At 29.2% G+C, this 12,351-nt stretch overlaps 3 protein-coding genes across 3 annotated transcripts; 1 reads left to right on the plus strand and 2 right to left on the minus strand.

Annotated features, from left to right (window-relative positions):
• Nucleotides 1–738: 738 nt before the first annotated feature.
• Nucleotides 739–5,326, minus strand: LOC130895644 (uncharacterized). The gene is made up of 5 exons (XM_057803073.1): nucleotides 5,167–5,326; nucleotides 4,902–5,074; nucleotides 2,351–2,449; nucleotides 2,094–2,249; nucleotides 739–902 (listed from the first exon to the last, which is right to left on the minus strand). Exons 1-5 carry the CDS (start codon nucleotides 5,198–5,200, stop codon nucleotides 816–818), a joined length of 549 nt encoding a protein of 182 aa, XP_057659056.1. The 5' UTR covers nucleotides 5,201–5,326; the 3' UTR covers nucleotides 739–815.
• A 1,221-nt stretch (nucleotides 5,327–6,547) lies between these two features.
• On the minus strand, nucleotides 6,548–7,772 carry LOC130895643 (ribose-5-phosphate isomerase). Its single transcript, XM_057803072.1, has one exon. It carries the CDS (start codon nucleotides 7,626–7,628, stop codon nucleotides 6,837–6,839), a length of 792 nt encoding a protein of 263 aa, XP_057659055.1. The 5' UTR covers nucleotides 7,629–7,772; the 3' UTR covers nucleotides 6,548–6,836.
• A 318-nt stretch (nucleotides 7,773–8,090) lies between these two features.
• On the plus strand, nucleotides 8,091–9,663 carry LOC130895645 (uncharacterized). The gene is made up of 4 exons (XM_057803074.1): nucleotides 8,091–8,161; nucleotides 8,397–8,514; nucleotides 8,822–9,023; nucleotides 9,255–9,663. The coding sequence occupies exons 1-4, from the start codon at nucleotides 8,159–8,161 to the stop codon at nucleotides 9,436–9,438; spliced, it is 507 nt and encodes a 168-aa protein (XP_057659057.1). The 5' UTR covers nucleotides 8,091–8,158; the 3' UTR covers nucleotides 9,439–9,663.
• Nucleotides 9,664–12,351: the final 2,688 nt, after the last annotated feature.

Consider the following 12,351-nt stretch of genomic DNA (forward strand, 5'->3'; position numbering starts at 1 on the left):
AACTATTAAACTATTTTAATTCATAAATTCAAGACAACGGACAACCTTTAATTTCGTATTAATTGTGACTGTTGCTATAACTAAGATAAAACTTTTAATGCATGCAAAATCTCTTTTTTCCCATACTTTGCATCATATTTGACAAAAATATGAAACAAATCTACCAAGATACCTCGTAGAACTCAAACATCTTTGTGACACGATATCGTTTAAAAATTTTAATAATGGCGGAAAAGGTTGGTACGTATGACGTCAGAATTGAAAAAGTACTATCGGGATGAAGTGGACGCAGACGTTAGAGCAACCAAACTTTAATTTTCTATATCCCTCATACTTTGTATATATTTTTTATACTTTAAAATCCCTATAGAAATACTGTTGAATATTATTAATTTTTTAAAGATGATAATCGATAGAAGACATCTAAATGAAACGGACGGAAAATTAAACAATTTAAAATCTCGTAATGCGCATGCTTGATTACGAACACAGCTGCAATCGGGAAAAACTAAAATATCAACTGGAAACTAAATTACAAAATTTCTATAATAATTAATTATTAATTAAAAAAATCACTTATCCCAAAATTAATCAAATTAAAGCCTAAATAGCAGAGGAAATGATATATATCGTTATTAACATTCATTTTTTTTATTTTAAATCCTGAAATGATTTAGAAAATACATCAAATATCGAATGTTTGGAAGGTTTTCAAATAAAAGTCTTGTTTGTGCAACTTTTTAATTATTTTATAGGTTTAAAGTGTTTTTAATCTGCTTGTAACTATCAATCTACTCATATTTTATGTTATTAATTTATATATTAATATTTTCCAATGATTCGTCTTTGTTCCATGTGCCCCTCATAATTAAAGAAACCATGGGGTAACTCCATTTATAAAACTAAAAAAACATATGTTATCATGATTTTAATCCACCGATAATTTATTCTAGTTATAATAGAACTTCAAATTATGTCTGGCAACACCGCAAACCTCATCTTAATATGAGGGAACAATAAATATATGAGTTCATTCAATCCAAATATGGAGGTGGGTAGAGGTAAGCATATTTTCGCCTACAAATTTAACAAAAAAGCCTCATTTTTGGTTAATTTTGATAATTTTCGTTTCATTACGTTGTTTATATAAATTTCAGAACCTCCCCTGTATTGCTTGCGAGCGCCATTGTGGAAAGCTATTGAACTATATTATGTTGTATATTCAGACTGATACATTTGAGAGTTAAACCCCGTAAGAGGAATTTCTCCTCACCTCTATCATCCATAATTCCAATGAATACAGTGCTCCTAGAAAAGTATAAGTAGGATTTTATCGTACCCTAAAATTTATATCTAGTGACCATCGAAATAAAGATTTATGTAGAAATTTTATAGGGTGGGGACATGATATACATATCTCTTTCTAGTGTTTTCTCTCTTCAGAGAGAGTGAAAAGTATAAGAGTTTGAGCGGAGCCGTGACGATGGATGGACGTATGTCGACATGAAAGTTTATTATTAGTGCACTAGTTATAACACCGTTTAGAGTGAATATTTACATAAAGATTTATAATTTGTGACCCCGACGGGATCTAATGTGTCAATACCTAAGTTAGTGTATATTCGCGAGATCATATAAGTTACAGTATTTTCGCGCTATATCTGTGAGAGTGGCTTTTACTATAAAACCGGTATGTGTTGTGAGTGAATCCCACTTGTTCCACTGCAATAGGGAATTTTTACTGAATTTTAACTGTACGTAAGTTTTCAATTTTATCTCTGTGCGTGCTAATGTTTCCCGCCAACATTGTCAGAAAGGCAGGAGGGTATCAGTGTTGCCAGAATTTGAAGGTCTACATCTTTCGATTATACAACCACTCATGAATTGGATATAAGCAACCCAACACACTACCATCGCTCTCTGGTGGTTAAAGTAGATACTATATATTTCAGGGTATGTTAAAATCGTACTAATGAACTGTTTTTTTTTTCTTCGGCGAATCTCATTTAATTTCTGTCATAATTGTTGATATTAAATGGATTTTCAAATCTCTTTTATACAAAAAAATATTTTACTTAGTATTGTTTACTAACGTTTTTTAGCAAGTCGAAATCGATATTCGATATGCTTAAAAATGATATTTTCATAGGAGTTGCTGAAACTTGAATCATTATAAAAAGAGTCTTTGAATTCGATTCGTTCCATTGTATCCAGTCAGTTTCGCATAATGTTTCATATAACTTCATACTCTAGAAATTAATTCAAACAATTAAAAATAAATGTAAACAGTAAATAGATATATAAGAAAAAACCGACAAAGTTTCCTTCTTATCCTCCCGCTCATACTCACGGACAATTTTAAAGTTTCTCCGTGTAAACAAGCTTGAAACAAAGTAGTCATAGTGACTATTACTCCAGTTAGAGGCATAGTTATGGCAGCCGATCCTTCCTAAAATAACTAATATTTAAAAAAATGTATCAAGTGTTTTTTCATTACTTAACGAAAAGAACTCAACTATTTTTCTTATTTTATTAATGTTCGAAATTTACTTTCCATACTTATACACCTTAGATAAATAATTAATAATTTACAATTCATCGGTATATCAAATTTTGTTAGTTCTTCTAGATGTCACTGAAATCAGTACATACTAAACATTTATTTGATTTGTGGATAAAAATCATCTCTGAATGTTAAATTTATCAATGGTGTGATGATTGAGTTTTGTGATATTGATAATTGATAATGTTCTATTCATTTAAAACGCCTATTGAGTGCAGTCGAGAAGTTGTTTACTAAATTGCATCCGTTGATTTAAATTGAAATATTACTTTGGTGTATATTCGCGTATTCACATTAAAGTTCTACATATGACATATCCATAAATGAAAAGGAACTACTTAAGTCGATTTGTCTATGTAGGATCAGAAACCTTTTCCGACTTTTAGTCTCTTTATGAATTTAGATAACTTTCCTTCATAACGTGTCTACTCTATTTATGAAATGAATGAATATTGTTAGAGTTTTGTAAATGTTCGAAGTATCGACAAAGTATGAAATACGTCATTTTTTAAACGTGTTTAATTATAATCAACAATATTTAACTCGGCTAAACGTGTCAATTGTCAAATTTTTTTCTTTCACAGAATTAATATTAATCATTGCTATCAACAGTTAAAACCACAGAACTTTATAATCGTAAGGTTGGTTGCATACACTTCATTAATAATAAAGTTGGTTGCCTACTAATGCAGTAAACGGTCGTGGACAAATATGTATATAATTTTACTCACTATAATCAAAATCCATAGAAAGGATATAAGAATAAAAAAACCAGCAAGTGTTAAAAAAATCGCAATGGTATTTATCAAAATGCCCAAGCTTCTAAATAACCTAAAATATTTATAAAGTTATGTGCGCGGTATTTTCTAAGAGGTATCAAGATTCAGATGCATATTTTTATAAAATAGGGGAAAATTAAATGAAATATTTTTCTACCATGTAATCTCTATGCCTATTTTATTGTAGTTAACCGTCGTTTAAATAACTAGTAAGTTTGATGTCTGCTCAAAAAGTTTTGGTTAGACGCGCTGTTGACAGATTTTCCAGTTAAATATCTCTTATAGACTTATGTGAAAGATTTAGTCAAATTCATTACTTTTAATGATTAAATAAAAAGATAATATCAATTTTTTAAATAAATCTTATGAACAAACCCTTACTTTTTGATTAGTAAATGCTGAATAATACTCTTCCTCAAAGTAACTCTCACAACTTCTTGATAATAATTATTGAATTTATCAATATCACCATTTTTGAAGTCCTTGAGTTCTTCAAGTCTTCCAATTATCATGAAAACTTGAATTTTATATTGTGATACTAAGTAGGACCATATGTTCATCAATATTGATAAATTACACGATATCCCCAACACGTAACATATCATGATAAAATCTCCTAAATATTCCAACTTTTTACCGAATATTCCGAATTTATCAAAAGGTATAACATTATCATCAATTAGAAAAAAACCGCTAAGAGTTGATATTGCACCAACGCTCCAGAATATCAGACTAATATTTGCGATGAAAACGGCATTTTTATTTTCTTTTGCAATTATATCTTTCAATTTGTTTTTACAATTCTTAATTGAATAAACGTGACGATATATTTCATCAAAATGTTCAGTTGTCAGTAGCATTGGTAAGCAATAGGTGATAGTTATCTAAAATTAAATAAATATCTATAAACAACGTCCCTATACCAACACTTACAATTACACTGTCTGAATACTTTTTATCCCTCATGGGTACAAATCGTATAACTCTGGCAACACTGAGCACAGCCATAATTGTTCTGTTTCCAGAGTAACTATTTGATCATGCGCGATATGAAAATAACGTATCAAAAAGTTTCACCTTAAACACATATTGTAGATCATGTATTAAGCTTTATTAGATTATGAAATATTTTTAAAATAGACATGGAGTAATTAATTAGTTGTGGAGATGAAAATTAATTGTTCACTGAAACTAAATAAAATCGAAAAATAATGATTTTCTTCTTTTTCCTACACGTATTAGCCATTGTTGGGTACGTCTAGATTAAAGTCAAGTCATGCGTAGTGCAGATCAGAGCATATTGCTGGAACAAACCTTATATACATCCATTTTTAACTAAATGACAGTCTAGTTTGATTTGAAATAAAGCGCATGAAAGGTTAGGTATTTTCACGTGCATAATTTTTTATAAAAAATAATTCAATTAATTAGATACATTGCGAAATTTCTAAACTTTATCGAAGAATTGATTTTTTCGTGCTTATGAACTCTGATACATTTTTTGTGAACAAATTTTTGTGTAGTTGTGACTTATTCATAATCATAATAAATGAACTTACTGGTGTTTGTAAAAAAATATTGATAATACTCGTTAATCCGTCTGATCGAAAAAAAAATAGTGATAAGCTTATCACGTGTGCGATAATCAAAAATCTCCTCACATAATATATAAAACAATGCTTCTTTAATATCCAGAAAGTTATACGCTTTTTTAGGTCTATGAAAGGATCGTCTGAAAAAATACGTAGCAGGTAAAATTCAGTAGAAATATAAATAAAGATTAGATTATAAACAAAATATATTTGAATTTATTTAATAATTTACCTTGTTCTGTCATTTTAACCTCAAAAAAGTCCATCTTGCTTTGTTATAATATCAAACTAAGCATTCATAGCATGTATTTATATTTCTGTGTTTATATATTACCATAAATGTCTTTATTAAATTACTTAACATTATTTTGAATAATAAAGTAATATGAAATCGTTCATTTTCATACATAATATAGGTTATGAAATAGTTTTTTGATTGTGGAATAGTTTATGATATAATCTAATCATTTTTAATATTGAATCAGATTTTTTCAAATACTAATGAAATGCTAGCCATGGAAATAGCGTAATGATGTTGACTAGACTTTTTATTACAGTCACGAATGCTTGTATGTTCTTCGATTACGAGTGTCTTATACTATTTTTTCTATTTTGATTTTTATTCACATTATTTATTTATTTATAGAAAAATTGTTGAAAATGTACATTTGGGAAATTACAACGCAACGTAGGTGGTCGGTTGGTAGCACTGATTCATGTTTGACAGTTTACTTATGTCATTCAGTCATAAAATTTTTGAACTTTCCAAAATTATGCCACCCATTTTGCCTGTGACATTTTGAAAAGCTGCCTCAGATTTATTTCTATGTTTTCGGATGAATGCTTAGCAGTAGTAAGGAATTGGGAAGATGCGTCTGATAATTCTGAAATTAAATTTTTCAGTTGACAAAATTTCTCGCCATAAACAAAGCTAGCAATAATAAATTGAGGTGGAAAAGAAGTGTTGGGTAATTTTTCTTTATAGAATTTAACCCTTATAGAAAGAATTTTGTTCATTGTTGATTTGTAAGTTTTTACCATATTTCATAACTTTGTTTAAAAACCAATAATTTATTACAAATATGTTAAAATTGAAATAACCTCATATCACCGAATAATGTATCGTCCAGTCAGCTGTCAAAATGAAAATGTTATTCAGAGGCACCAATCCACTACAGAAAATTACCAAAAATCGTTAAAGAATGCATTGCATCTGACACGAACAGGGGTGCCTAATATGGAAAACGTAAACACCAAACTGTACTAACTCTAATATATTTCCGATCTTCCAAATACTCATTTATTCATTGTCTGTGAACTAATTTGTCAAGAATCGCGGCGATTTAAATTTCGTTGATTCTTTAAAAAAAAATCAATTTGAATATTTAAACAGCGAAATTTAAAATGCCGCAATCTCAAATTCTCATCTCAGCGATGACTACATAAGTATTAAAAAGCTGGGAAATATATTAGAGTTAATACACTTTGGTGTTTATGTTTACCATAATCCCACTACGAAAACGCTCTTTTTATTTATTATAATTTTGCCATGGATAAATATAGGAAATTATGGATATATATAGGGAAAAATGTTTTAAATCAATTTGATAATGTTCATTTTTAATATTTATATAATATCAATTTAAATTTTGTCATGTTTCAATTGAATCAACATTTTATAGGAAAATATAAACTCTATAACCCAATTCTCTTATAAAATAATTATGTGAAGGTTTAAAAATTGAATCATCAGCTTCCAAATCAGGAAAAAAAAATACAATAAACAATATATTATAAAATGTAGTAAAATACTTTTATGAACGATCAACCCAAACTTCAAGTTATTAATCTTAAAATTAATTGAGCAAAATTTTATAAAAACAATTAGATCACCTAATAATATCAGCATATTTTATCAACATAATTATTTGGGTGAGGGGTGATTTTAACGGATCCATCTTTCATGCCAAAATACACAATTTCCGCCATATCCACGAACAAACCAGTTTCCACAACACCAGGCATTTGCAGCAACTCCAAATTTACACTTTTCCAATCATAATCCGGGTTATAATCTCTCCAATCTAGTATGAAGTTACCATTATCCGTGACTACAGGTCCAGCTTTCATAACCGCTTCCCTAAGCACTACAGTACCTCCAAAATTCCTTTCGATTCTCATTTTAATAGGAACATAAGCCATGGGAGATACTTCAATAGGAATACCTTTCTTATATTGTTCTCCTAATTTTTGTGAATCTTTGGTGTAGTCGGCAATAATAACAAGTTTCTTAGAACAGCTCGCCACTATTTTTTCTTGTAAAAGACAACCGCCACCTCCTTTAATCAAAGTCAAGTTTCTATCAACCTCATCGGCACCGTCTATACAAACATCCAATTCGGGTTGTAATTCTAAATCGATTAAGGGTAGTCCATGAGATATAATCAGTTGTCGAGATTGGAAAGACGTTGGTATACATTTTATCTTGATATTTTCTTGTTTGAAACGTTCTGCGAGTCTGTTTACTGCGAAAACTGCCGTCGAACCACTACCTATCCCCACAACATGACCATCGAGAACATGTTCGTCCACGGCTCTATAGGCTGCTAATTTTTTGGCTTCGTTTAAAGATGACATTACTGAAGTACACCTCAGTCTTGATTTTGTACCAGTAATAAATAGTTTAAATAACATTTAGCTTTATCAGTTCATAAGGTTATCTATATCCAAATAGATGGTAAACGGCTACATAAAAATAATATAATCATTCGTTTTGTAAATATCAGTATAAAACAAATATACACACGTGTAGAAATATTTACAATGCAGCCACTTTCAGTGACAGTTACGCAAGATATCCCTGTTTTAGTCAATCACCGCTAGATGTCGTAAATGCGAATACAAAAGAAAACATATAAAGCTTCATTTTTATAGTTTATTATATATCAATTAAACATAATATCTTTCTTCGACATCGTGGATCTTAAAATAACTTCTATTATGTAGTATAATTTCACTTAGTAAATCTATTAAGTGGCTCGCTCTAGTAGATTTTCAAGGTATCACGCTCCTATAACGCTAAGGAAGTTTTCTACATTATAAATAAATCGATAAATACGTTTTCTATAATATACTTTCGATTCTTTATAAAGAACACTGTTGTATAGGCAACACTTATTACAGTAACGTAAACGTCAATTTGAATTTTTTTATAAATTAGACAGATGGTAAGTTTTTTCATTTTTTAATTAATTTACTAACACCACGAGAGTACTGTTGTTACGTGTTTTAACGTAAAATATTTCAGCTATATTACTTTATAATTTTTTGATTTTATATAATATCCAACAATTCAAAATTAGTTTTTAATTAAATAGAGGTGGAAAATATTGAATTTCGTTTCTACTTTCGGTAGTAATCATCTATAAAATGTTTCTAAACATAACTACATTTAATATTTAGGCTAGTAAACCACTACCAGGTGCAAAAGTCATAATTAGAAAAGCTCCTCCGAAATTTATATTGACACCTTCTCAAAAGGCAGATATCAAAGAAGCATTTGATCTGTTCGATGGAAAAGGTAACAGCGCACGGTACTAATTCAAATACCGAACATCTCTATCCCTCTCTTATAATAGGTTCGTTCCAAATTATCAAAAAACCGTTCATGGTACGTTGAGGATTCTGCGCAATAGAGATTTCGAGATTGCACAGAAAATATCTATTAACCAATAACAGTTCCAAGAACGGTTCAGACTAGCAGGTTGGAACAAACCTAATATTTACTGAAATATAAGTACCTCTACTGTTTTTTTTCCCTTTTTATTTTCATCCAAAGGAGAATATTTTATGGATAAATTTGTGTTATGGTTGTTTTCTTTATTGAGGTATTGGTAAGATCGATATGAAAGATTTTAAAGTGGCAATACGAGCATTGGGATTCGAACCCGGCAAAGAAGAAATACGCAAAATGGTGTCCGAAATAGACAAACAAGGAACGGGACAAATATCTTTCGATGACTTCTCGTATTTATTGGCAACTAAGATGTCGGAGAAGGATTCAAAAGAAGATTTACTGAAGGCTTTTAGGTATTGTTTTATATTTTATTTAGTTTGAGGTGTAAATAAATATAGTCGACCACCTCTAGAAATATATCGGCGCCATCTATCAGATAGTAGTAGAACTAGTTTTAAATTTTTCGATTTTCAAATCCACTGAATTCTTGTTGCATTATTGTCAATCTCCTGCTAGAAAAAAACATGTTTTTAATTAGACATTTTATTTATGTTAATCGTATTTCTGAGGGAAAATATTCGTAGATTATTTGATGAAGAAAAATCAGGTTACATAACGTTTTATAATTTAAAGACGATAGTTACGGAATTGAATGAGAATTTGACAGATGAAGAAATACAAGAAATGATCGACGAGGCAGATAGAGATGGGGACGGTAAAGTTAGTCAAGATGAATTTTTAAAAATAATGAATAGAGAAGTGTTATGAAACAAAAACTTTTTTATTAATTTGAAAAATCGAACTTGTCATTACAGTATTTTTTTGTTTTTTTTTTTGAAAAATACAATAGATTATTAGTGCATACTAAATTTGATTGGAAATATGATTGGTTCCAATGTAACGTTTATAGAGATGGGAAATACATTTTTATGAAATTATTGTTCAATATATGTACTTTATTTTGTATTTATTCAATAAATGTAAATACTTGAATTTTTTTTAATTTATAAACTTGAACTATTAGTCATTAGTCAAATAATCAACTATTTCCTCAATACATTTGATAAGAAAAAATATCCGGTATTTGATAAATGAAAAAATACGTGAGAAAAATCAATAGTATTATTGACCAGTAGTTTGTAGTGTCACTATGGACATTGTTCTGTTCTATTTACCAAACAATTATGTCAATTATTAAAGTGATTTTAATAGTGTGAATGATAACCTCAAATCAAAATTTTAAACCAAAAACATCCCCCATTTTTAATAGACTTTGGAAAAGTGTTTTATCTCGTTATGAATAATGTTAAAGTTAGGTTAGAAATGGAATAAACTATCTTATATAAACTCCAGTTATATATAATTTCTTTTTAAATCACTATCTGTTACACGGTATGTAACAGTTCCTTTTTTATTTTATTTGTAGCCGCACACATCTCTAGTATTGTGAAAATTCGAAATTCGCATTAAATTCAATTCTTTTGAAAGTTTCTTCATTTAGATTAACTTAAAACTATTTTTGGCTCGGTTTAAAAACTGTTTTTATGAATAAAAAAGTATATTAGGGTTCGAGAGATTAGTAACCGTGTTTTACCGTTAATAAAAAAGTGAGGTTATCAAATTAGTTTATATTATATTAGTTTATAGTATATTAGTGATGGTAAACAAATATTTTTTTATATAAATCGCAAGATAGGCATTTAGGAATATTGAATGGAGGATGGTAAGTCAATAATATTATTAAAAACCAATTATAACTTTATGAATATTGTCGGCGAGTGGGGGGAATGGGGGGTACTTATGACTCTCTACTTTATACTGATTGGATCAACAAGTTTCGGCATAGATTTTGATTTTAATAATAGAAAGATATCTCTTGTAGCTCTAGGTCTTTATCTATATGCTTACGTAGCTAAATAATATTCTGGAGAACTTTTCAGAATATTTTAATAGCTTAGATCGGATAGGGAATTGGCAAATGAATTTTAGTGTCTTCTTTAAGAGCTTAAGGTTCAATATTTTCCTATCAAAAAACAAATAAGAAAGTTTATAATAGATTATTGAGTCTATTGAACCCACGCGGGTCTAATTTGTTTAAAATACACCAACCCAGTGCATGTTATTTACGAAACTTCTTAACAACCTGTATAATTATGAGAAACAATGAATTTTTTACAGTTCCTGATAGATTTTTTATAAAAAAACGAATAAACAAACAATTTATTAGAAATTTACATGACACTTGAAAAGTATCATCATTAAAATATAATATATAGTCCTCGTATATCTGAAAAATTTCTTCACGCTTCTTCTAGAAGAACCAGAATTGCTTTTATAATAAAAATAGCTTCTTCATAAATTTTAATTAACATTGTTGTTGACATTTGGCGTTAGTCGCAAGAATTTCAGCTTGGCCACAAGATCAGTTCTAGTTTCGAAGAACTTCCTTGTCCGCCCAATAATATCTCAGCGAAAAAAATATGCTGAATGCAGTCAATTTTGTTTACGACACTAATTTAGGTTAATAACCAAACGAACGGTGCCTCATACTTTCATTCGCATCAGTAGGTATATATAAATTTACAAGGCGATTCTCACAATCTTCACTCACAAGGGAAAAATTGAGAGAGAATATATAATATATGAAACTTCATTTAGATGATAATTGTTTTCTTAGTAATTGCATAGATACTAACCTTACTAGAGATTTAACCAATACGTATAGTAAAAGAAGAAGAAAAGTACGTCATAAATATTTTTTATTCGATTTTGAAAACTGTTTGGATCGTCTACACGTTTATTTTTTATCAAATTTTCAATTTTTTCACGCACACACTATAAACGAAACGAAACCAATCAAATCTCATCCTTGCAAAGAATTTTTTTAACCTATTTCATGGTTATTTCCATATTAAACCATAACCCTCACAAAAATGCCCCTATCTCCCCCAAAAAATATGACCGCAACATGCTTCTCTCTCTTTCTGTAGTGTATCGCAGTTTCCCGTTCTGGTTCACTTCATAGCGTTGTATATACGTCGCTAGTTATGAGGAAATTACGTGCGAATTCATGCAAAAATATCTATTCCACTACTTACTTTCCACACGGAAATTCCTCCATATTTGACCACAATAAAAGAAAAACTCTTAACAATAAAAACCGCGATTTAAATTTAATACAGAGTACAAAAAACTTAGTTTTACACAGTCAATCAGCTGATCTGTCACGTTTTGTTGGTTGTTAAACCAAAAATAACTAGATTTCTCCCTAGAATGAGATTAATCGTTTTTGTATTCACCAGATGGCGCCATTGTGAGGTAATAAATCATTGTCACCAAAGCTTAATATAATATTATAGTTTGTACCATAGACAAAGTAATACTAGAAAGCGTCATTGTGAGGTCATAAATCATTGTTATCAAAGTTTATTTATTATTACATTAGGTATAAACTTAATTGATTCAATTATACGTTTTTCCGTATTAGAAGGTTATTTATGTTGAAATTTAAATAAACAAACTAACATTGATTGTTTGTAATATAACCTTTCAATCAATCAACAATTATATTAATAGTTTTTTACTTTTAAAATAGATTCCACAATACTTTTTGAGGTAAACTGGTAACAACTATCCTCATAGCAACAAAAAATGCAACGTAATACTCGTTCTAACGTTTCT

Source organism: Diorhabda carinulata, chromosome 6, assembly GCF_026250575.1.
Source record: "Diorhabda carinulata isolate Delta chromosome 6, icDioCari1.1, whole genome shotgun sequence".
NCBI classification, from domain to species: Eukaryota; Metazoa; Arthropoda; class Insecta; order Coleoptera; family Chrysomelidae; genus Diorhabda; species Diorhabda carinulata.